Here is a 25,000-nt window from a genome sequence, read left to right as displayed (position 1 = left end):
GTCAGCTCCTGGCTGGAGTCTGAAGCCTGAGCTGAGAAGATGCAGTTGAAACATGATCTTCCTCTTTGTTTCCTCAGAGATCGTCACCTGTATGAGGTTCAGTCAGGACTGCAGACACCTCATCACCGTGTCAGGAGACAGGTAACCTCCTCTCAGCCGTCTGCTTGTTGAGGAAGACCTAAAGAACCGTGTTGACTTTGTGTCTGTGGTGTGTAGTTGTGTGTTCGTGTGGCGGCTGGACTCTCAGATGACCAGCACCATGAGGAAGAGGAGGGGCCTCCAGAGACCCAAGGCCGCACCTGAAACCTGCGGCGGCGGCAAACAGAAAAACATCAGGTGAGGAGGAGGAAGAGGATCAGGAAGGTGTCGGTCTGCAGCCGTCGGGTGATGTTTGAAGATGACGTGTGTTTGTTTCAGGAGGGAAACCTTCATCACGGTACCGTCCTCTCTGCTGCCTCACACGGAGGAAGAGGAGGAGGAAGAGCTCAGGACTCCGGCCAGACTGGACTCTGCTCAGGGTGAGGAGGAGGAGGAGGAGGAGGAGGAGGAGGAGGAGATTAATGGATCAGACTGACTGTCAGCTGACGTGATGGTGGGAGGAGCTCTACCTGCGTCAGGTGACTCTTGTTGTTTGTGTTGCAGAAGCTCAGCTGCTCCAGACCAACGGGAAACTACCCATGTGGTTCAGAAAACTGGTCAGTCTCATCTTCCTGTTTGTTTACTGATCCATCTGCCAATAATCAATCAGTCTGTTGATTGATCTCCTTTGGTTTCACTGCGATGTTCAGGTGTAGTTAGATGTGTGTGTCTTCAGGTACAAGTACACAAGTACTATGAGCTTGATGTAGTTAAAGTATTGCAGTAAAAGTACATAAGTATTATGAGCTTGATGTAGTTAAAGTATTGCAGTAAAAGTACATAAGTATTATGAGCTTGATGTAGTTAAAGTATTGCAGTAAAAGTACATAAGTATTATGAGCTTGATGTAGTTAAAGTATTGCAGTAAAAGTACATAAGTATTATGAGCTTGATGTAGTTAAAGTATTGCAGTAAAAGTACATAAGTATTATGAGCTTGATGTAGTTAAAGTATTGCAGTAAAAGTACATAAGTATTATGAGCTTGATGTAGTTAAAGTACTGCAGTAAAAGTACATAAGTATTATGAGCTTGATGTAGTTAAAGTATTGCAGTAAAAGTACATAAGTATTATGAGCTTGATGTAGTTAAAGTATTGCAGTAAAAGTACATAAGTATTATGAGTTTGATGTAGTTAAAGTATTGCAGTAAAAGTACATAAGTATTATGAGCTTGATGTAGTTAAAGTACTGCAGTAAAAGTACATAAGTATTATGAGCTTGATGTAGTTAAAGTATTGCAGTAAAAGTACATAAGTATTATGAGCTTGATGTAGTTAAAGTATTGCAGTAAAAGTACATAAGTATTATGAGCTTGATGTAGTTAAAGTATTGCAGTAAAAGTACACAAGTATTATGAGCTTGATGTAGTTAAAGTATTGCAGTAAAAGTACATAAGTATTATGAGCTTGATGTAGTTAAAGTATTGCAGTAAAAGTACATAAGTATTATGAGCTTGATGTAGTTAAAGTATTGCAGTAAAAGTACACAAGTATTATGAGCTTGATGTAGTTAAAGTATTGCAGTAAAAGTACATAAGTATTATGAGCTTGATGTAGTTAAAGTATTGCAGTAAAAGTAGTGGTTTGGTCCCTCTGACTGATATATTATTATATATGACATCATTAGATTATTAATAGTTTATATACAGTCGGACCAGCAGTCAGCAGGTGTAAATAGTTTCCAGGAAGTTGTTGTTGGATCTTTACATTTTTCAAAATAAGACCAAAATGTTGTTTTCTATCTTTGTGACCAATCAGATCACTGGAAATAAAGAGTCATCGTTCCTACGGGATCCCGACATGGACAAAAGTCCAGAGTTACAATAAAGTGACAAGTAAAAAAAAAGATCAATATATATTTTTATAGATCAGTAGAAACATTTTATTGTTTCGTGTTTCTGGTTTTAAATCAGAGATTCTAACAAACGGAGATCGTTTTATTTTAATAGTTTAATAGTGATTTTACTCTCTGATTCATCGCAGAACAACATCAGACAACTGTGATGAAAACTGCAAATAAACCTCTTTCACATGAACGAGCTCGTTATTAACGACCCGCCTCTTGTTAGACCAGAGTCACTGAGCTTCATAGTTCTGGTTCTGGACACCGTCAGGCTCAGTGAAGCCAGAGAAGCAGAAGCTCCTGGATGTGTTGAACAGGCCTCAGGTGTCTTCAGGTGTCTTCAGGTGTCTTCAGGTGTCTTCAGGTGTCTTCAGGTGTGTGTTGTGTGTTCAGCAGGGTCAGGGCGGAGCCTCCACTGCTGTCCAATCAGACGCCGACCCCGAGCCTCGTCAGGTACGGAGTCGGTGGACGGAGCAGCTGAACCCTCTGACCATCTGCTCCCACTTCTCCCCGAGTCCCACCAAGAGCCACGAGGAGGACGAGGAGGAGGAGGAAGACTTCCACCCTCAGAGTCTGGACAGTCTGCTGGGAGAGGAGGAAGAGGAGGAGGAGGAGGAGGAGGAAGAAGAAGATGGAGAGGAGGAGAAGGTGAGACCAGGTGTTACCAGACCAGGAGCAGGTCCAGCGTGTAGACTAGATGACAGGATGAGACTCGTCTACACGTTTTTATCACGTGGATCCTACACTTAATAACTTCATTAATGAGGCCACCAGGTGTTATCAGATAAATGATGTCAGAGCAGGTGAGCAGCAGAGGATGATGGGTAACATTCTCTGTTACTGCGTGTGATGTGCAGGTGCTGCAGACTGCAGGTGAAGACCGGAGCAGCTACATCCTTTACCCCAACATCACCAGCGCTGACAGGTGAGCCTCACAATCATCAGCTGATCATCAGCTGTTCACCTTCACAACAACAACAACAACAGGTACACAGGTGAGAGAGAGGGGGGCGGGGCTAAACAGATACAGCTGAATCCTGTGTGTGTGTGTGTGTGTGTGTTTGTGTTTTCAGGGAGTTTGATGTTCAGGCTGTGACTGATGGACGGCCGTCTCTGACCTCACTGGAGGTCAGAGGTCAGGGGGCGGGTCCTGTGTGGAGCAGTCAGTTGAGTCCAGACTCCGCCTGCTCCGAGGGGTCGGCAGGAAGTGTGGAGCAGCAGCAGGACGCCGGTCAGTGTCGCACGTTTACACAAACACCCGTCTGTGACGATACATCACTGCTCCAGTATCCAGCTCACATGCAGCATGTGATATTCCTGGTGCAGTTACTGGTGTGCAGGTGTGCACATGGGATCAGCAGCAGAGTGTTGTGAGGTTGTTTCTCTCCCGACAGACACCGACTCTCTGAGTCAGGGCAGCTCGGTGGGCAGTCTGGGTCTGGAGGACGACGAGGACAGGAACTCTCTGAAGAACCACTTCGACACGCTGTGCTGCAGTCTGTCTGACGGTATCACTTCCTCATCATCACTAATGTGTTGACTCATGTCACATGACCTGTAGGCTGAAGTCTGTGTGACCTTTGACCTTTCAGAGAAGTTTGATACTGATGTACGGACTCTGCAGCCTCTCGAGGAGAAACACTTCCTGAACCCTCGACTCAGCATCTCCACCCGCTTCCTGTCCCGCTTCCAGGACCGGATCAGGTCAGTTTACCCACAATCCTCAGGGCCCGAGGCTGTGACTGGTAGAGCAGCTTGTCCACGTCTTTCACTTCACCTGGTCGTCGTCATGGTGATAACTGTTCATACCTGCTGTGTTTTAGGACGTGGCGAGCTCCGCCTCCTGTCTCCATCCCATCCAGGATCTCAGAGGAGAGCAGCGTCAGCAACACATCGGTACGTAAACACCCCCTGAAACACACCTGAAACACACCTGAAACACACCTGAGACACACCTGAGACACACCTGAGACACACCTGAGACACACCTGAGACACACCTGAAACACACCTGAAACACACCTGAAACACACCTGTGCAATACAAGATGTACTGTTGAGTGACTAAATGTTTGTGTTCAGGTGAACTCGGAGTCGAGCAGAGAGGTCACTTCATCAGAGTTGACTTTGAAAGAAAACAGCAGCAACGGTGAGTCTGCAGTGTTTTTGTTCTCTTACAGAAATAATGTGAAATCAGCTGTGAAACAGGAAGTCAGCAGGTCGTTCAGGTGTGATTAATGCACCAGGTCACATGTTGAAGACAGGAAGTCAGCAGGTCATTCAGGTGTGATTAATGCACCTGGTCACATGTTGAAGACAGGAAGTCAGCAGGTGGTTCAGGTGTGATTAAAGCACCTGGTCACATGTTGAAGACAGGAAGTCAGCAGGTCGTTCAGGTGTGATTAAAGCACCAGGTCACATGTTGAAGACAGGAAGTCTGCGTCTCACTAGTGTAATTGAGGGTTTCGTTCCATCGCTGTGGCTCCTATGATTTGCTGCTCAGTAACCATGGTAACGTATTCAGCAGAACTAGCAGGCTAATTGTCGAGCTTAATTTAGCTGCGCGTCAAAGAACATCCGACGGGCGGAAACAGTCCTCAGAAAACGGTTCCATCAGGCGTCTTTTCACACTCGCATCACTTTCATCACGTCTGTGTTTGAAGAACTTTTACAAAAATCTTTCAGTTAATCCCCGTTTTATTCACGGTCACCTACATGTTATTTCAAAGCTCAGCATTTATAATGTAATAAATCAGTGTTCCACCACTGCCTGACGATGAAGACTCCTTTATATTCTTCATCTGGTTTGTTCTGCTGCTGCTGAGAAGAACAAACTCTAGTTTTCTCTTTTGGACCATCGACTGTTCTGGACTGGGTTAGAGTTAGTCTGGTTCATGTTGACCAGTGGAACCACATGACTGGTCTCATGTTGTCTCTGCTGTTTACTGTCAAACACTAAAATATTAGTGATTAAATTCAGTGTAAAAGTATTAAAGATATATTAAATCTATTAGTGTTAAATGTCTTCTAGGAGTTTTAGATTCTTTTTGTGACATTTTAAATTAAATTTATTTGTAATTCACTGACAGTCTGCTCGCTGTTTGTCTTCAGTGTTGAAACAAAAATATGAACTTTAAACCAATAAGAACATGAAATAAATCACTGATCAAATCCATTAATAATAATGTTTTCTTCCTTATTGTTTGTTTTTAGTTGTTTAGTATTTAACTGAGGAATGATGATAGTTTCAGGTGTGGAGTCGACGTTGAGTATCTGAGGTGGAAACCAGTCCGAGCAGCTGGACTGGTTCTGCTCCGCCGGCAGATACAGACCAGTTCAGATCAGATAGACTTCATGTGTTTCCTGCTGATGTTTCATCCTCCAACACAAAGACTTTACTTCACTTTTTACTTCCTGTCAGTTTCATGTTTCACATGTTTTTCTTCTTCCTGTTTGATCAAAACTTTCTGATCAGAAACTTTAGTCTGTTTCAACTGATCGATCAATACGACCAAAATATCAAGTTTAAATTTGATTAAAAGCTTGTTTGGGGAGTCAAACAGCTGCTTCTGTCAGTGACAGTAAAACCTGCCGGCGGCTCAGTCAGTGTGATCCTGGAAACATTCTCCATAGTTCTCATTTCACAATAAAATCAACCTGGAAATAAAAACACAAAATAAAAGTAACAAAAAAGAACAAATAAAGAGAATCTGATGATTAACTTAAACTTCATCAGACGAAGAAGAAAGTTTCTACAGACAAATGTCATTAAACTACCGGTCTACACTGACCGTCGCTCCTCTGCTCCGCTGAGCTCCGGCAGCATCTTGCTGTCAGTTCACTGTGGGCGGGGCTTAGCGCTCCTCGCACACGGAGCGCAGCGGTGAACCAGGTGAAGCACTCGAGCTGCCGACGACACTCGTTACGTTACTGCAGGTGAAAAAAAACAGTTTTGGGAGTAAAAAGCAATTAAAAGTAATTTAATCCAAGTTGTCTGAAAAAGTGGGCGTGGTCTTCTACTCAGGGTCGTCTTGTAGTCGGGTCAACATGGTATTTATATTTAACAAGAATGTCTCTAAAACACATTCAGTTCCCTCAAACCATAAACAACAAGAGTTAATAATAATAGTTCAGATAATAAAGACGGGATCTCTGAGGACCTTCTCACCCGACCAGAGAAATAACAGATCCATAGTTCTGATCTGAACAGGTGAGGCGGGAAAATCACCTGAATCCTTTAGAGACAATAATCACACAGAAACATCTGCAGGAAGGAGATTCACAAACAAACACAAACAAACACATATAAACCTTTAGATTGTGTTCTTATCAGCTCCACTAAAGGTTAACTGTCAGTCAGCTAATTAATGAACTGCAGGATTCACTGCTGGGTCACAATAAACAATAAATAATAAACAATAAATAATAAACAATAAATAATAAATAATAAATAATAAACAATAAATAATAAACAATAAATAATAAACAATAAATAATAAATAATAAATAATAAATCTGTATCAGATTCAGTAAAGATCAGAGGCTCCAGGACGTTTCTCTGAGGAACTCCACATCTTAAAACTTTATCAGAGCAGAGACAGGATGTTCAGTGTGTGTGTGTGTGTGTGTGTGTGTGTGTGTGTGTGTGTGTGTGTGTGTGTGTGTGTGTGTGTGATGACAGCGAGGAGCAGATCTGTCCTCCGTCGGAGAACTTCCTGCATGATTTCCCATCAGCCCCTGCGTCGCCCAACACGCCGACGGCGCACTGTGGTGGTCGTCCAGTGCAGAGAGACTCTGGGAGGTGTGTGTGTGTTAGTGTGTGTGTGTGTTTGGACACCCGGGTGTTTTGGTTGCAGTTTTTTCTTTCTGTTGCCACGAGGTGAAAACATTTCGGGGTCGGAGGTCATCATCACTCTTTACTTCCTGTTAAAGGATCCTAAAACATAATGATCATGTTTACGAGTCCTTTCTGTTCACTGCAGCTGATGATCAGATCAAAGATCAATAAGTGATCAGACAGCTTTCTTTATGTCTGAAAACTCACCTGTCTGATGACAAACTGATTATTGATTATCTGAACAGAGCTCAGGTGAACTTTGACCTTCAGGTTACCATGGAAACCTTGTGAAAATACAAACATCAACCTCTTTCTAATCACTGCTCACTTGTTCACCTTTGACCTGACTTTCTACTGTCTGACCTGGTTTCTTCAACCAGACGTCACCTCCAGGACTCCGGCGGTCCAGCAGGGGGCGCCGCCGCCGCTCCGATCCTCGGGAATCACAGCCAGCCAGGACCCCCCCTCCTCTAACACCTCCACGTCCCAGGAGGAGGACAAGGAGAACGTCTCCAGCTCCTCTGACCTCCACCTGGACCAGACCAGCAGGTAACACCTGGACCCGCATCAGCGGACATACGGACGGACTTCAGAGAAATGAGAAGTTGAGAAGGTTTGACAGTAAATGTCTGTCTGTGTTTAATGTTTCCGTCAGCGTGTCTCAGGTTCCTGCATCCAGCCCGCAGCCGCTGGCCACGCCCCCTGTGAGGTCACCAGGCGGGAGGTGGAGCGTCAGCAGCGTCGAGGAGACGCCGACCAATCAAAACCGAACCCTGATCCTCGACCCCGCTCCCTCCGTCACCCCCGCAGCCACGCCCACGCCCTGTGATGTCATCACCTCTGACATCATCACCAGGCAGGCTGATGGTCCAGGACCAGAGACCAGAATCCAGACTGATCCAGGTAGTCCAGGGAGGAGTGTTTCTGGGTTTAACTTAAAGGTTTTATTTCCTGTTTCCTGTTAACTTTGCTCTAAACATGATTATTACATCAATCATTCAACACCGGATCCATCATGGCGACTAAACATCTGATGAGCGATCAGATCTTATTATTGATAATATTTATAAAAGTCAAAACAGAAACGTTTGTATAAATCTTTGTTTGGGTTTCAGTGTCAGAGCTGTCGGAAGCCCCGCCCACCTGCTGTCCCCTGTCACAGAGGCTCCGCCCCCCTCACACAGGTAAACAACACCTGCTGTCCCCTGTCACAGAGGCTCCGCCCCCTCACACAGGTAAACAACACCTGCTGTCCCCTGTCACAGAGGCTCCGCCCCTCGAACATCAGAGGAGGAACTTTTTACACAACTGGTGGGAAAATAGCGGCCCGTGGGCCAAATCTGGCCCCCCAACAAAAACATTCGGCCCCTGAAGAAAAACTGAACTTTTATTATTTACATCAAAACTTTAACGATCATCCATCAGGCTGCACTTTCACCTGAAGATGATGTTCTACTAATTATATTCAATTAATTAATTAAAGTGTTCAAATGTTTAACGATGTTTCCTGTAGCGCCACCTGCAGGACGAACTGCATCACTGATCCTCTGGATGTTTGTTTCCAGGTGAGGCTGACGAGGCGTTCAGTCTGCAGCAGTGTCAGCAGGTCGCTAACGAGCTGAGACAGACGGCCAGACACGCCGTCCACCTGTACAGACAGGTGAGAGCGCCGCTGTGTTATGACATCATCAGTCACATGTCTGTGACTTCGATGGAAACAGGAAGCAGCTTGTCTGATGTTTTTTGGCGTCATGACGACACGTTGAAACTGAGGATTATAAAACATTTTAACTTCTTCTGTAATTAACGAGTTGTTTAATTAGATGAAATTGTTGTTATTTTGTGTTATTTCTTGTTTTTAACGCTCGTCGGTGCTTCAGCTCGGCGAGCGGCAGACGCAGATGTCGTCGGTGCTGCGGGAGGCGTTTGATGTCGTTCACCTGGACCTGCAGGCGGTGTTGCAGGGGGACGGGCGGGGCGGCGGCGGCGGTGGCGGCGGCGCCCCCTCTGGTGAACTGGAGGACGACAGGACGACGTCTCTGCTGGAGAAATACTCAGAGCTGCTGGTTCAGATGACCCAGAACAAACTGAACCGGATCTGATCCAGAACCAGTCGGTACGGAGGCTGAAAAAGGACAAAATTCACTTTAATGTCAGCTGACGGATCTGATCTGCTTTATAAACAAAAGTATTAAAACTATGATGCACCTTATTTGTTTTTCTGGCAGAAACGTGTTGTTTTAAATCACCGTCACTGTTTGTACATAAACTGTTTTATTTGTTTCTTAATAAATGTTCTTTGTGTCTTTTAGACGTCAGTATTTTTTATTTCAGACTTAAATGTTTTAACTAATAAAAACAAACTTTATTCAACACTGTTGTTAACAATTTATGTCATAAAGTCAGAACAATAAAATGTTTTAAATGTTATTTATCTCCTACATTAATCAAACCTTATAGAAATATTTTATTTCATGATAAAATATAATTTATAATGCTTTTTGTTAATACATCTCTCTTGTCTTGGATTAAGTTATTATTATTTATCTGTATAGAAGCTGATATAAATACATCACACTAAGAAAAACACAAAAGTCAAGTTTTATTAAAATAAAATGGAAAAATAAAGATATGTAGAAAAGATTCATATATATATATTTATATTTAATGAAATAAAGTTCCTTCTTAATACAGAAAACAAATAATGATCATTTTTAAATTTGTGGGTTTTTTTATTTTCAATGGATTTTATTGATTTTACTGAAATCAATATCAGTCTGTAGTAATAATTACCATAAAATTTATCATTTATTATAATGAACTAATCGGTTTTATCTCATTTATGAAAATGATGCAACTTAAAGAGTATTTATATATTTTATAAAATGAAAACGTCACGAGCTGCAACATGAAACTGATATAAACTTTATGTTTATGATTTTATTCTTGGCAGCGTTGATCCTCCGTACCTGTAACTGCAGCTCATCAGATAATGTCAAACTTTACGACTTTAATTATCAATCAATCAATCAATCAATCTATTGATTATTTCTATAGCACCAAATCACAGCAGAAGTCTCCTCCGGGCAGGTCGAGCAGGTCTGGACTCTTTAATTTACGGAAACAAAATTAGTTTTTCAGTGAAAACTTGAAATATGTAGAAAGACTTTTAGTTTCCTTTGATGTCGCTGACAGGTGAGACCCTCAGGGGGCGTGTCCTGCATGGTCTGTTTGTTTGTTTGCTTGTTTGTTTCCTCCTCGGAGTCAACAGGAAGCACGGAGAGTGGGCGGTGATTGGCTGAGAGACCCGGCAGCTGGCCGCGTGGCCCCGCCCCCCTTCAGAGTGACGAATCTGAAGGGAAAAAAGTTGAAAAACAACAAAACAAACAAACATCAGAGAAGAAGAAAGATCAACAACATGGCGGCGGGCGGAGGACCGGCTGTAACAGCGAGCTGTGTGTAAACATCAGGCCGGCCTGAGAGCGTCTATTCGCGGGGAGACCGCATGAAGCAGCCCGGGCTGCGAGGCGAGCATCAAGGCCGCTGAGACCGTCAACACCCGCAGAGCCATGACAGATGCAGCCGGAGAGTCCGAGCGGAGCGGCCGGGGGCAGGCTCCGGGAGGAGACGGTCGGTCCCCGGCTCCGGGAGGCGGCGGTCGGTCCCCGGCTCCGGGAGGAGACGGTCGGTCTCCGGGTCCGGGAGGAGACGGTCGGTCTCCGGCTTCGGGAAGAGACGGTCGGTCTCCGGCTCCGGGAGGAGGAGACGGTCGGTCTCCGGGTCCGGGAGGAGACGGTCGGTCCCCGGCTCCAGGAGGAGGAGACGGTCGGTCCCCGGCTCCGGGAGGGGACGGTCGGTCTCCGGGTCCGGGAGGCGGCGGTCGGTCTCCGGGTCCGGGAGGCGGCGGTCGGTCCCCGGCTCCGGGAGGAGGCAGTTGGAAGAGACATATCGTCCGTCAGCTGAAGCACCGAGACCTGAACCAGCACGACATGTTCCAGGACCTGATCCGCTTCTGTACGACGGACAAGTATCAGTTTGATGTGTTTGAAACTAGAGATTCATGTTTCAGGCAGCAGAGAGTTGAACTGCTCTCTGATCACTGAGCTTTAACAGCTGCACTGATTTCCTGTCTGCGGGTTCTTTGGTTTGAAGTCTTTTAAAGGTTTTGGAGGTTTCTGGTTTCTGAACTTCAGTATAAAACTTGTATGAAATAGTTTCCGGAGTTTGGTTGAACTTCAGTAAATGTTTAGTTATAGTTTGTGTGGAAGCAGGTTGAACATGTTGCTGCAGGAGTTTGTTACCTGCAGACATTCAGATAAATCTGAGTTTTTACACCATGTAACCACACCCACCAGTGACGTCACAGCACCCCGACACCACATCCTGGAGTTCACCTGCTCATCAGAAGTCAACCAGCTGCAGAGATGTTCAGCGTCTCAGACAGGAAGTTAGAAATAACCACATGTTGTTCCGCTTCCTCTGTGCGGTGACTCACGTAGCAGATCGGTCTGCTGCTGCTGGTGGCTCATCTGTTCCAGGTTCAACGTCACATGACACACACGAACAAACTGCTGAGAGATTACAGCAGTAACAACAGTGATTTGTTTGAATGGAGTGTGGTTGAACTGCACAGAGTAAATCCTTATTTCTCCGTGTTTTTGAGGTGAACCAGGTGTGACGTCTGTGAGCCAAACTTCATTTAAAAAGTTTTAATTGTGTTTAATCACCTGATCAGGTAGAAATCAGCATCTGATTGTCTTTTATTTTATTTCCAGACACTCAGCTGCTTCAGAGAACCTGTCTGACTAAAGGCATCCTGAGCTGCTCTGTCAGGTAACTCACCTGCAGTCTGTTACTACCTGAACACAGGCACCTGACCTCTGACCTCTGACCTTGGAGGTAACTTGTATGTGTGTTTGTTTTATGTATCCAGACAGCCCTCCTGTGACAGCAGCAGCAGCTCCATCTCCTCTCTGCTCCTCCAGAACGACCAGCTGAAGAAGACGACAGGCGAGGTCAGAGACACACCTGATGACATCATCACGTCATGTGATGCATTTTAAAAAGTGCTTCACAAAACATAAACAAGAGCTTTTATTTATCACTACAGCCTGATTACCACACCAAGCGAATGAACATTAAATAAACAAACAGTTTATTAACAGAGAAAAAGGTTTTAAAGCGGATTTTGAATGTTGGAGGCGACAACGACCTCGTTTACACAACGTCGCCTCGTGTCAACAATCAGCTGATCTGCTGATATTCACACAACAGCAGAGAAACTTTACTCTCATACAGTGAAGTGATGGAAAGTAACTAAATACATTTACTAAAGTACTGAAGTACAGTTTGAGGTACTTGTACTTTACTTGAGTATTTCCATGTGATGCTACTTTCTACATTTCAGAGGGAAATATTGTACTTTCTACTCCACTACATTTATTTGACAGCTTTAGTTACTTTTCAGATGAAGATTTGACACAATGGATAATATAACAAGCTTTTAAAATACAACACATTGTTAAAGATGAAACCAGTGGTTTCCAACCTTTTTAGCTTTTGACGTCTTACAAAAAGCAGTGTGTAGTCGGGGTCACATTTCACATGTCTATGAGTTGTTAACAGCTCCACCAAATAGTGATTTTTCCCTCTAAACTTCTCACATGCTTTCATTTCAATAAATGTTCAAATGATCCAATATTTCAGCAAAAATCAAAGATTAGAGAAAAAGTCCAAAAACTGAAAACAGATTTGTGTATCAGAACTTTGTTTTTTCTTCTTTCCTCTCCCATTAATCATCTCACCACCCCTCAGATTTATCTGCTGACCCTTTGGAGGGGCCCGACCCCTAGGTTGGGAACCCTTTGGAGGTTCCCGACGTCATGTGATGGAATGAAAAAGCGTAAAGAAACAGGATGTGATTAATGTTCTACCTGTATGAGAAACGTTGACATAGATAAAGACTCTGAATCATTAAAGCTGTTCTCTGATTGGTCTGTTGCAGTTGGCCTATCAGCTGCTGGAGCTGCAGCAGCAGATTCAAATCAAACAATGTGTCCTGGAGGAGCAGCGAGCCAGGTGAGTCACACACACACTCACACACACACACACACACACTCACACACACACACACACACACACACACACACACACACACACACACACACACACCTGCAGCTTGCCACTTATTTAGTCACTATTGATGATTATTGATGCTGATGATGCTGTCTCTCTCTTACCGGTCAGGCTCGGCGAGGAAGAGCGTCGGCTGGCGGGTGCGTTCGATGTCCGTCAGGAGCTGCAGGGGCGGGTGGAGCGGGTTCAGGAAGAGAACGGGGCATTGAAGACGGAGTACGACGCCCTGCTGGAGCGACAGAGACGGGCCGAGTCGAGTCTGAGGGAGGAGAAGGTGAAAGAAGGACACCTGCTGGAAGACATGATCCACCTGAAACAACAAGCCGCCGCTCGCATGAACAGCCGCAACGAGAGACGCTCCAGGTACCCGAACCCGAAAACGAGAATGTCATTCATCTGAGCCGCCTTTAACATCCAGGAGAGAAACAAATCACTGTGTTTCAAACCGTCACCTGTTCATTCGATTCACACGTAAAAACACCTGACGGCTAAATATCTTCTCCGGTGGACGCGAGAGGAACCGGCGCCGTGACAGACGTGAATCTGTTGAGTTTCTGATGCTAACAGTGATTTCGTGTTTTCGTCAGAGCTCGAGAAGCTAACCTGCGGAAAGAGCTGCAGACGGCTGCCAGGTCAAAGGTCACCATCGACAGGTAAGACTCGTGCAGGTGAGCTTTCAGTCCTCAGACCTTCATCAGGTAAAATTCATATGAATGAGTTTATTACTGATGATGATGATGATGATGATGAAGTGTTTTGTGTTTCAGCTCGTCCAGCGCTCCGACCTCCAGATCAACGTCTCCAAAGAACGAGTCCACCGAGAGACAACACACCCGCCTCTTCAGGTGAGAACACACCTGTGTCACCTTCAGGTGATTCACATTCAGTCAGCGAATCAGAGCGCTGGATCCTTTCATCTTTCTGTCCTTGTCTCAGGTCAGCGTCAGCGACGTCACCGAGGATCCTCAAGTCCATCAAAGAGCTGTTTGAGTGAGTTCTGATCTGCTGTTTAGTTTAAAGTGACAGAAGAGTCTTTAACCGCTGACGATGACGTCTAACGTCACGATCAGACTCCACAAATCAGTCGGGGAACATCCTGAGTGGACAGGCGCCGGGAGTTCAGGAAACAAAAAAAGTGTCTTTTGGAGCACTTGGGAACTAAAAGAACATAGGTTTGGGAACTAAAATGAGTCCAGGTGTTTAAGAACTAAAAGAACACAGGTTTGGGAACTAAAATGAGTCCAGGTGTTTGGGAACTAAAAGAACACAGGTTTGGGAACTAAAATGAGTCCAGGTGTTTGGGAACTAAAAGAACACAGGTTTGGGAACTAAAATGAGTCCAGGTGTTTAAGAACTAAAAGAACACAGGTGTGGGAACTAAAATGAGTCCAGGTGTTTGGGAACTAAAAGAACACAGGTGTGGGAACTAAAATGAGTCCAGGTGTTTGGGAACTAAAAGAACATAGGTTTGGGAACCAAAATGAGTCCAGGTGTTTGGGAACTAAAAGAACACAGGTTTGGGAACTAAAATGAGTCCAGGTGTTTAAGAACTAAAAGAACACAGGTGTGGGAACTAAAATGAGTCCAGGTGTTTGGGAACTAAAAGAACATAGGTTTGGGAACCAAAATGAGTCCAGGTGTTTGGGAACTAAAAGAACACAGGTTTGGGAACTAAAATGAGTCCAGGTGTTTAAGAACTAAAAGAACACAGGTGTGGGAACTAAAATGAGTCCAGGTGTTTGGGAACTAAAAGAACACAGGTTTGGGAACTAAAATGAGTCCAGGTGTTTAAGAACTAAAAGAACACAGGTGTGGGAACTAAAATGAGTCCAGGTGTTTGGGAACTAAAAGAACACAGGTGTGGGAACTAAAATGAGTCCAGGTGTTTGGGAACTAAAAGAACATAGGTTTGGGAACCAAAATGAGTCCAGGTGTTTGGGAACTAAAAGAACACAGGTTTGGGAACTAAAATGAGTCCAGGTGTTTAAGAACTAAAAGAACACAGGTGTGGGAACTAAAATGAGTCCAGGTGTTTGGGAACTAAAAGAACACAGGTGTGGGAACTAAAATGAGTCCAGGTGTTTGGGAACTAAAAGAACACAGGTGTGGGAACTAAAATGAGTCCAGGTGTATGGGAACTAAAAGAACATGGGCCATTTGGAAACTAAGAGGCCACAGGGTGTTTAGGAAATAAAGAACACAGGATGTTCGGGGAACTAAAACGAGTGTGGGGCTTTATGTTGTACAATGAATTTCACAAATTTTTAGAAGAAAACAGACGTGATCAAAGATTGTATTAATTTGTGTGTGTGTGCTTGTGTGTGTGTGTTTGTGTGTGTGTGTGTGTGTGTGTGTGTGTGCGTGTGTTTGTGATGTAAGCAGGAAGAGGCGGGGTCACTCTGTCTGCAGTCTGGAGGAGGATCTGTTGTGTCCAGTAGGAATCTGTCTGTCAGCCAGAGTCCCTGTTAGAGCTCTGCAAGTCCTGGTACACCGAGTACACACTAAATACACACAGAGTACACACTAAATACACACCAAGTACACACTAAATACACACCGAGTCCACACTAAATACACACAGAGTCCACACTGTTCTGATCATCAGTTTGATTTATTTATTCTTTTGGCTCTAAATACTACGATACCCATGATCCTCAGCTGCTGTTGCTATAAAGAAGAAGCCAGTCAGACAGAAAGTGAACTGGTTTAAACTGCTGAATGTTTGACACTTTGTAGGGAAGAAACGGAACATGAAGCTCTGTGATTGGATGTTTGTTAGTGAAATGCATCTTGGGAGTTGAAGTTAAAGTTTTTATGTCCACATGCTTATAGCATTGACTTTTTATAAAACAAGCAGATATTTTCTAACACAGGAGGCCCATGAGCAAGGCATTAACGCTGTGAGGTTCAGCCGCAGCTCGGACCTGCTGGCCACCGGAGGAACAGACCGAGTCATCAAACTGTGGGAGGTCCGAGCAGGTACGCTGATCTCAGGTCAGGTTTTATTTCTGTTGGTCAATATTTGTGTTGAGGTGTTCTGACCTCACTGATGATGTCATCAGGCTTGCTGACCCACAGAGCGACTCTGGACGGCAGCACAGAGGGCATCACCTGCGTCGAGTTTGACCCAACAGTGAGTACAACACCTGACCCTCACCTGTACTGTCACCTCTGACCTCCACACATTAACACTGACTGCTGCAGGAACTTGGAGCCTGGATTGATGGGGAACCAAAAGGACACGGGGTGGTAGGGAACTAAAATGACTGCATGATGTTTGGAGTGCGGAAGGACACAGGACACAGGGCGATTGGGAACTAAAAGGAGACAGAGCATTTGGGAACTAAAAGGACACGGGGTGTTTAGGAACTAAAAGGACACGGGGTGAATGGGAACTAAAAGGACATGAGGCAATTGGGAACTAAAAGGACAAGGGGTGATTGGGAACTAAAAGGACAAGGGGTGATTGGGAACTAAAAGGAGAAGAGGTGATTGGGAACTAAAAGGACAAGAGGTGATTGGTAACTAAAAGGACACGGGGTGATTGGGAACTAAAAGGACACGGGATGATTGGGAACTAAAAGGACAAGGGGTGATTGGGAACTAAAAGGACACGGGATGATTGGGAACTAAAAGGACAAGGGGTGATTGGGAACTAAAAGGACAAGAGGTGATTGGGAACTAAATGGACACGGGGTGATTGGGAACTAAAAGGACAAGGGGTGATTGGGAACTAAAAGGAGAAGAGGTGATTGGGAACTAAAAGGACAAGAGGTGATTGGTAACTAAAAGGACACGGGGTGATTGGGAACTAAAAGGACAAGGGGTGATTGGGAACTAAAAGGACACGGGATGATTGGGAACTAAAAGGACAAGGGGTGATTGGGAACTAAAAGGACAAGAGGTGATTGGGAACTAAATGGACACGGGGTGAATGGGAACTAAAAGGACATGGGGCATTTGGGAACTAAAAGGACACAGGGTGTTTAGGAACTAAAAGGACACGGGGTGAATGGGAACTAAAAGGACATGAGGCGATTGGGAACTTAAAGGACATGGGGTGATTGGGAACTAAAAGGACACAGGGTGTTTAGGAACTAAAAGGACACGGGGTGATTGGGAACTAAAAGGACATGGGGAGTTTGGGAACTAAAAGGACATGGGGCATTTGGGAACTAAAAGGACACAGGGTGTTTAGGAACTAAAAGGACACGGGGTGAATGGGAACTAAAAGGACATGAAGCGATTTGGAACTAAAAGGATATGGGTTGATTGGGAACTAAAAGGACATGGGGTGAATGGGAACTAAAAGGACATGAAGCGATTTGGAACTAAAAGGACACGGGGTGAATGGGAACTAAAAGGACATGAGGCGATTGGGAACTAAAAGGACATGGGGTGATTGGGAACTAAAAGGACATGGGGTGATTGGGAACTAAAAGGACATGAAGCGATTGGGAACTAAAAGGACATGAAGCGATTGGGAACTAAAAGGACATGAAGCGATTGGGAACTAAAAGGACATGGGGTGATTGGGAACTAAAAGGATTTCCAACTTCATATTGACACTGACGGCTGTTAGTTAAAGGAGCAATCTGATGTTTAACAATCTGATGAAAGTTGAATTTTGTATTTTCAGGGTTTGAGGATCCTCGCTGCGTCATACGATAAGTCAGCTTTGTTGTGGCGCCTGGATGACTCTGTTCCCAAGGTAACCACCACAAACTGTCCCATCATGCTCTGAGCCCACAGCTCACTGATCCTGAAACAACCAAAGATCAGATAGTCTGAATGTCCAAAAAACAGATTTTCTCCAAATAGTCTTCAGCAGTCTCACTGTCTCACCTGTGTGTCAGCTGACTCTGACAGGTCACAGCAGGAAGGTGACGGCAGCGAGGTTCAGTGGTCTTCATCAGGTGGTGACGGGCAGCGCAGACAGAACCATCAGACTATGGGACCTTCAGAGAGCTGCCTGTAAGTCACACTCATCAATACCTGATCAATAACTGATCACTGACGGTGGAAGTGTACCTGAAGACTGTATTTAAGGTGGACTTGTTGTGCAGGTGTCCAGGAAGTTGAAGTGGCGTCGTACTGCAGTGACCTGGTCTGCTCTGAAAACTGCATCATCAGCGGACACTACGACTCCAAGATCAGAGTCTGGGACACCAGGTAACACTTCACCTGTCCACCATCTCACCACTTCACCACCTCACCACTTCACACCATCTCACACCTCCACTGCTTCACCACCTCACCACTTCACACCATCTCACCACTTCACCACCTCACCACTTCACACCACCTCACCTGTCCACCACCTCACCACTTCACCACTTCACACCACCTCACCACTTCACCACCTCACCACTTCACCACCTCACCACTTCACACCATCTCACACCTCCACTGCTTCACCACTTCACCACCTCACCACTTCACCACCTCACCACTTCACACCATCTCACCACTTCACACCACCTCACCACTTCACCACCTCCCCACTTCACACCACCTCACCACCTCACCACTTCACCACCTCACCACTTCACCACCTCACCACCTCACCACTTCACCACCTCACCACTTCACCACCTCACCACTTCACACCACCTCACCACTTCACCACTTCACCACCTCACCACTTCACCACCTCACCACTTCACACCATCTCACCACTTCACCACCTCACCACTTCACCATCTCACCACTTCACACCATCTCACCACTTCACCACCTCACCACTTCACACCATCTCACCACTTCACCACCTCACCACTTCACACCATCTCACCACTTCACCACCTCACCACTTCACCACCTCACCACTTCACACCATCTCACCACTTCACCACCTCACCACTTCACCATCTCGCCACTTCACACCATCTCACCACTTCACCACCTCACCACTTCACACCATCTCACCACTTCACCACCTCACCACCTCACCACTTCACCACCTCACCACTTCACCATCTCACCACTTCACACCATCTCACCACTTCACCACCTCACCACTTCACACCATCTCACCACTTCACACCATCTCACCACTTCACCACCTCACCACTTCACACCATCTCACCACTTCACCACCTCACCATCTCACACCTTCACCACCTCACACCTCCACTTCTTCACCACTTCATTTCTGCACTTCATTATCAGGTACTCGTATCTCAGTGTCAACAGTAGAAAACAATAGAATCTTTCTCTCTGACTGATGGTTGTAATTTAGACCCCATGACATCTGTCATTCATCCTCCTTGCCGTCGCCATGGCAACTCTCAGTCTCCCTCTGTTGCCTAGCAACAGCTCAGCCAACATTACACGCCCCCCCCCCCCTCCTGAGGGAAACTGAGGTGTCTGTCCTCCCTCCACCTGATTGGACAGTTACATCTTTCACTGAGCCATCATTGGTCAGATTGTCCACTGACCTCAGACTGAAGACAGAAACAGAGTCAGAGAGACGAGAAACATTTACACAAACTGTTTGATATGAAACATAAAGAGAAAAGAAAGAATAAACATGAAAACACTGAGCTCATAGAGAACAGCCACACTGTTACATATATGGTAATATAGAACTAACCAATAATAATAAAAAGACAAGTGTGAGCTTTACACATCTAAAACTGCATCATACAGTATATATTATATATATACACACACACACACACACACACACACACATATATATATATATATATATATATATGTGTGTGTGTGTGTATGTACATACATATAATTTCATGAATGTGTTATGTGTAACAAATGAAACTGTCTCGTGTCTTATAATAAGCATCTGTTCAGCTGATTGCTGCTTCAACACATAGAAATATTAATCCTGTTGATGTGAGGAGTGAATGAGTTTATACGAGATTATACACAGATGCATAAACTGGAAAAAAAAATGGACGTAGAAACAGTGACGGCCCGTATCGGTTTATGGACAGCCATTTTGAAACCTCAAATTTGGTGATTGGACCGTCGCCATCTTTGATTTTTGGAGCCAGAAGTGACCATATTTGGACGAGAGGGCGGAGCTGACCCTAGCGCTAGCTGCTAGCTTGGTTAGCACGGTGCATTTACAGTCTATGGTTAGCTGTGATAATGCTAATGCTAATTTTGGCTAGCGAAAAACAGGCTCAAAACAAAATGTTCTGAACATCCGACTGCTTAGAGGGTCTGTTAGTGCAACCAAACGCTGACACGATGTTTTGGAGTCAAAGGAGTCAAAGTTTGAGCGTCGTGTACTTAAGTGAAAAAAATCATGATCTGACAGACGGAAGTGTTAATAGGGATTTCAACTTTATATCAAGATGGAACAAAAAGATGAAAAATACAGGTTGTGACGAATGACGGTGTTGATTTTGTGGCCTGAGACGATACGCTGACCTCCCGATTCGATACTGTCACGATGAAAGGCGGCAGGATTCCAGTCTGTTGCTCCAGTACACTGTGTGCCAAACCAGTAACTGCTGTCCTCATTCCAATGAAATCCAATATGAAACATAACTGGCAGATGAGATAAATGGTCCGCAGCCTTTTAATTTTAAAAAGTTAAATGCATTAATTAATTAATTAATTATTAATTAGAAATTAATTGGAGAGGTTGAGGTGTTCTTGGGGGCCGTTTGTGTGTGTTTAAATGCACATTTTCACAATTTCATCATTAGACTTCAGGGTTTTCCCGTCTTTTCACATCACTGTCAAATACTCTGAGTGTTAGAAAACACTGGTGACCTACACTCAGCACTGTACCTGAACGCCTCCTGCTGACACTTTACCGCGTTTTGCTTCTTCTCTGCTCTTTATGTTGGCGTCTGTGTTTAGTTTAGTTTGTAAACTAAACTTAGAAGCAGCAGCAGCAGAAGGAGGAGGAGGAGGAGGAGGAGGACAGGATGAAGATACAAACTGATGTCTGTGTTCTTCACTCAGTATTTAAATGTCAGGAATATTATTTATTTTACTGACATTTTTTTTTCTTTCCATATAAATCTATTCTAATCTTGTTCTGAAATTATTCTTTAGTAATGAAGAAGAACTGATAAGAGTGTTTGATAAATACTCGTATTTCTCTCTTCTGGAGTTTCGTTCATTCCACCAGCGCAGTCAACAAAACAACGTAACTCATCACCATGACGACCATCTCTACTGTTATCACATCATTTAACCTGCAGACACAAACAGGATGGAAACTGTTGGTGAAGGTGAAACTAATCAGCAGCTTCAACAGGAAACAAACAAACTGACAGCAGGAAGTTTTCAAGTCTCAACTCTCTGAAGTCAGATATGAACAGATGATATAAATCAGTCGGATCATAAAGTCTGATGTTCGTCTTTTAGTCCAACAAGGAAATAAAAAGCGCTGAGATGCATTAATGTGGTCTGTTGTATGTCTGTCGTAACCCGAACCGTCCCGACCGCAGCCTGCAGGTCAAATACATTCATGATCATGTAATGATAATGGTTCAACATTGTGGGAGGACCAAAACCCCTGTTGACCTTTGACCTGGTCATTTTATTTGACCGCTGCAGGTCTGATTATATAATCAGCTGATAACATCATATTTTATTGAACAGCTTATCTATGGATTCATATCCTTGTTGGCTGCTCTTGTTTTATTTTGGAACAGTTAATTAGAAGCTTCCTGTTCGGCACCGTCACCAAATTACCGCTTTCTGATTGGCTGCTGTTTGTGATCAATAATGAGACTTAATGAAAGTTTGAAAATATCTAACTGTTGCATTTCTTTAACACTCATAAAAATAATTTCCACTCACATGGATCCTTTGCTTCCTACGATGTTCCAACCGTCCACTTAAATATTAAATATATTATATATAACAGAATAATAATCAACATTAATATTCAGGGAAGACAATTAGCCGACTGTCTGGGTGCTGCACTGCCCTCTTAGTTGAGTTCTGCCTTTCTCGGCGGCAGCGGCGGCGGCGGCCCACCTTGGAGTTAGACCAGCAGGGAAAACCGTGAATGAACAAGATGGTTTTAGGTGACAAAATGTTAGAATTAACTTTCATGAACTGAAAACAAACTGAAACATCGACGGCTAAACTCTGTGAAACTGTGTTACGCCATGTTTACGTTACGTTATCAACATTGTCGCCTTGCAAGGTAGCCCCGCCCTAAAGCATACGCTCTGAATAATAGTTCAGTTCATATTTTACTAAATGAACGTCATGCTGTATTGAAGAAGACTTGACACTAGTGATTGATAAACTCATCAGGAAACAGTTAGTGAGGTAATAAATCAGTGAGCAGTGGAGTCGTTTTCTCATTGACTTCATTACAATCTGACTTGTTTGTGCAGCCGGTGGAGTCGCCCCCTGCTGGCCGTTATGCAGCTTTAAGGCATTTCTGCACTTGCTTCACTTCTCAGAGCCGAAGCTAACCGCTTGCACAGATGCTCATTACTGTAATAGTGAAGCTTTTCTCATTTCAAGTATAATCAAGGCTGCATTTTAAAATCAAACACATAACGGAGAGCTTTAGAGAAAATGTTTGTCTTAAAATAAATTGCATCGATCATATTTGGTTGCTGAAAAGATTTGTGCTTATATGAGACAAACTGGTGGTGAACTGCTGTGGGAAGCAGCTTAACCCCTAAATTCCACCGGGTGCGTGTGCACCGCGTTCTGGCTCCGACGCCGCTGCCGGAGCTGATTGCGGCCGCTCTAGTCAATGTATGCGATTCCACCGGGCGCGCCGCGGTGCGTTTCAGAAGCGTCCCAGAAGCGGCTCTCCGCTCCACTGCGCTGCGCTAAAGATAGGCGCCTCGTCTATTTTTTACGGAGGCCGCGTCAAGCAGCACAGAGCAGATCGAGCTGGGCAGGAAGTCAGACACAGAAACAGCATTGAGCATCCGGTTAGTTTTCAAAATAAAACACCCTGTGCAGACTCCTGGTCGTATATCAACAATAAACACAATTAAAACAAGAAACCATTTAACTACGTAGCCTAATTAACCACAGCAGAAGCACAAAAATCAAAGAAAATGACCAAATCAACGAAAGCTGAGCAAGTTAACAAAATTGGGACAGTTTAGTTGCCCTGCTACTGCAGTAATTACGGTAGCCTTAAGGCACTCTGTAAGCTTTGACTAGGCTGCTGTAATTACTGTAGTAGGAGTGCAACTGACTTTAAACGGCGGAAGGCTTCCCCGCAGTGAAGACGCTCCGCTTCTGACACGCTCCCGGTGGAATAGGGCGCCGTGCAGAGGACGGAGCAAAACCGCGTCAGAGCCGGAACGCGGCGCCCGGTGGAATCCCGGGGTAAGAGTGGCCGTCTGACTCGCTGTTCAGCTCTGATCTCTGAAGCCCCGCCCTGCTGCTGCACAGCTGAGGCTCGTTCATTCAAACTTTATTAATATTAAACGCGTTACGCGTCCAAATCGCACCAAATTCAACACTGCACTTCTTCGGGTCCTCAGCGATGCTCTCGCCAAGCGTGAAGCCGATCGGATGAACAGTTCTTCAGATGTGCGAAGGACACACATACAGGCAGGCAGTGTAGAGACACGACATCATCTGAATGTTCCCTGATTGGTCGGTACGTTTCCCACCTGATCAGTTTTATGTGACCTGGATGTTTTTTGAAGATCATACAGACAGACGGCTGAGTTTCACTGACTTTATTCAGTTTTTATGTGTCAACTGTGAGACTTGTTTATTTATAAAGTTCACTTTTTATTAAATGAGTTCACTGCACGCAGACTCTTCTCATGTAGTCTGTACATATGAATCATTTCAGGGTATTTTAACATCATAGTGTAGCTGGAAACACATTTAAAGTCAGTATAACAGTTTTAATCATTTATCTTCAGTCATTTTAAATAGTTTTGTATAAACAGATAATCAATTAGTTTATCAGTTAATATAAAATTATATCTGATCTGTAACAAGGTTCATCAAGTTAATATTACACATTTATGAAGATATTTTTTTGGTTGTTTCTTTCTCTGATGACCTCCTACATTACCCATGATGCAGTTAGACATTGTCTTCTTCTCATTAACCCTCCATGTCTTCACATGTTCGCTGTGACTTTAGCACAACTTGTCACTTCAGTTTTTTTATGTTTTTTTTAAGAATTTTCTTCCTCCAGTTGAGTTTTTGTCGTCATATTTCTGCTGCAGATAAAATGTCAGAGACGTAAACACTGTTCATGTTTGGAAAGTTAATTCCTTCTCGTTGGAAGATTTGATGCAACATGAACAGATTTAACAGAAGAATGAGACGACTTGAAGTTGTTTGTTTGATAACCTCTCGCACGCTCGCCCTCTTCCTTTGCAGTTCCGGAGAATAATCATGGTCGAAGTATATTTGTTCATCTTTGTACATTAACTGTTGGCTCCATGCTTGTCGGAGTATCTTCTCTTTGACGGAGTAATCAAGGAACCTGATGATCAGGGATCTGGGGGGATCATTGGGTTTCTTTGGTTTAGACGTCAATGAGCGGCGTGCTCTTTCTATTTGTATAGAAACGTCTGGCATCGGTTCAAGAACTGAACGAATCAACTCCTCGACAAACTTCTTCACGTCTTTCCCCTCGCTCCCCTCAGGCACCCGGTATATTCTCATGTTGTTGCGTCTGTAGTTCTTCACACCTAGCCGTCAAATTTTGCTCTCGGCGTAGCAGATAGCGTATGGCTCTCTCGTGTCGTCTCCCGTCATCTTCGGTAGCACTTACACGTTCTTCCACCTCCGTGGTTCTTTTCTCTAATTTTGTCATTTTCCCTTTTAGTTCTGCCATTGATGTCTCCAACTTCTTAAGGGTTTGATTATGTCCTTCCAAGTTCTCTGACCTGAGCTTTGCTAGCTCGGCTAATATTTTAGCCTCAGAGCCTTCACTGCCTTTCGCTTCGTGCTGACTTGGCTTCAAAGTATCGCTTTTCTCCTTCGAAGTCTCTGGTTTTGTAGTCGTGGCTTTTGTTCTTGTTGTTGCCATCGTTGATATGTCATACAACGTCGAGTGATAACTTAAGTTAGGTTATTTAGTAATTTGTTGGATGGAGCTCAGCTTC

At 44.3% G+C, this 25,000-nt stretch overlaps 2 protein-coding genes and 1 long non-coding RNA gene across 9 annotated transcripts in view; 2 read left to right on the top strand and 1 right to left on the bottom strand.

Annotated features, from left to right (window-relative positions):
• wdr62 (WD repeat domain 62) overlaps positions 1–9,126 on the top strand; it is a 30,887-nt gene extending 21,761 nt beyond the window's left edge. For 2 of the 4 annotated variants that reach the window (XM_042414100.1, XM_042414098.1), the window contains exons 18-34: positions 78–141; positions 217–336; positions 418–518; positions 643–695; positions 2,374–2,628; positions 2,838–2,905; positions 3,054–3,211; positions 3,375–3,488; positions 3,573–3,684; positions 3,804–3,876; positions 4,061–4,127; positions 6,660–6,779; positions 7,196–7,364; positions 7,471–7,718; positions 7,931–7,999; positions 8,381–8,475; positions 8,696–9,126. In XM_042414100.1, coding sequence (XP_042270034.1) covers positions 78–141; positions 217–336; positions 418–518; positions 643–695; positions 2,374–2,628; positions 2,838–2,905; positions 3,054–3,211; positions 3,375–3,488; positions 3,573–3,684; positions 3,804–3,876; positions 4,061–4,127; positions 6,660–6,779; positions 7,196–7,364; positions 7,471–7,718; positions 7,931–7,999; positions 8,381–8,475; positions 8,696–8,917 — 2,108 coding nt within the window. In that variant the 3' untranslated portion in view covers positions 8,918–9,126. The remainder of the gene's footprint in view (positions 1–77; positions 142–216; positions 337–417; positions 519–642; positions 696–2,373; positions 2,629–2,837; positions 2,906–3,053; positions 3,212–3,374; positions 3,489–3,572; positions 3,685–3,803; positions 3,877–4,060; positions 4,128–6,659; positions 6,780–7,195; positions 7,365–7,470; positions 7,719–7,930; positions 8,000–8,380; positions 8,476–8,695) is intronic. The other 2 variants (XM_042414099.1, XM_042414101.1) reach the window with 2 other exon arrangements.
• A 609-nt stretch (positions 9,127–9,735) lies between these two features.
• Positions 9,736–11,249, bottom strand: LOC121898643. The gene is made up of 2 exons (XR_006096532.1): positions 11,168–11,249; positions 9,736–10,167 (listed from the first exon to the last, which is right to left on the bottom strand). It is a non-coding gene; the product is annotated as an uncharacterized LOC121898643 (long non-coding RNA).
• The window catches only part of LOC121898642 (protein Atg16l2), an 18,951-nt gene continuing 4,111 nt past the window's right edge, over positions 10,161–25,000 (top strand). Inside the window, exons 1-15 of one of the 4 annotated variants that reach the window (XM_042413904.1) lie at positions 10,161–10,439; positions 10,605–10,829; positions 11,591–11,648; positions 11,749–11,830; positions 12,820–12,893; positions 13,062–13,313; positions 13,538–13,603; positions 13,718–13,795; positions 13,887–13,940; positions 15,333–15,435; positions 15,824–15,929; positions 16,013–16,083; positions 17,590–17,661; positions 17,807–17,924; positions 18,017–18,122. In XM_042413904.1, coding sequence (XP_042269838.1) covers positions 10,385–10,439; positions 10,605–10,829; positions 11,591–11,648; positions 11,749–11,830; positions 12,820–12,893; positions 13,062–13,313; positions 13,538–13,603; positions 13,718–13,795; positions 13,887–13,940; positions 15,333–15,435; positions 15,824–15,929; positions 16,013–16,083; positions 17,590–17,661; positions 17,807–17,924; positions 18,017–18,122 — 1,520 coding nt within the window. In that variant the 5' untranslated portion in view covers positions 10,161–10,384. Of the gene's footprint in view, positions 10,521–10,604; positions 10,830–11,213; positions 11,354–11,590; positions 11,649–11,748; positions 11,831–12,819; positions 12,894–13,061; positions 13,314–13,537; positions 13,604–13,717; positions 13,796–13,886; positions 13,941–15,329; positions 15,436–15,823; positions 15,930–16,012; positions 16,084–17,589; positions 17,662–17,806; positions 17,925–18,016; positions 18,123–25,000 lie in introns of those variants that run through there. The other 3 variants (XM_042413903.1, XM_042413905.1, XM_042413907.1) reach the window with 3 other exon arrangements.

Source organism: Thunnus maccoyii, chromosome 6 (genome assembly GCF_910596095.1).
Source record: "Thunnus maccoyii chromosome 6, fThuMac1.1, whole genome shotgun sequence".
Lineage (NCBI taxonomy): Eukaryota > Metazoa > Chordata > Actinopteri > Scombriformes > Scombridae > Thunnus > Thunnus maccoyii.
The sequence above is the reverse complement of the archived record's forward strand: the minus strand, read 5'-3'. Positions and strand labels throughout refer to the sequence as shown.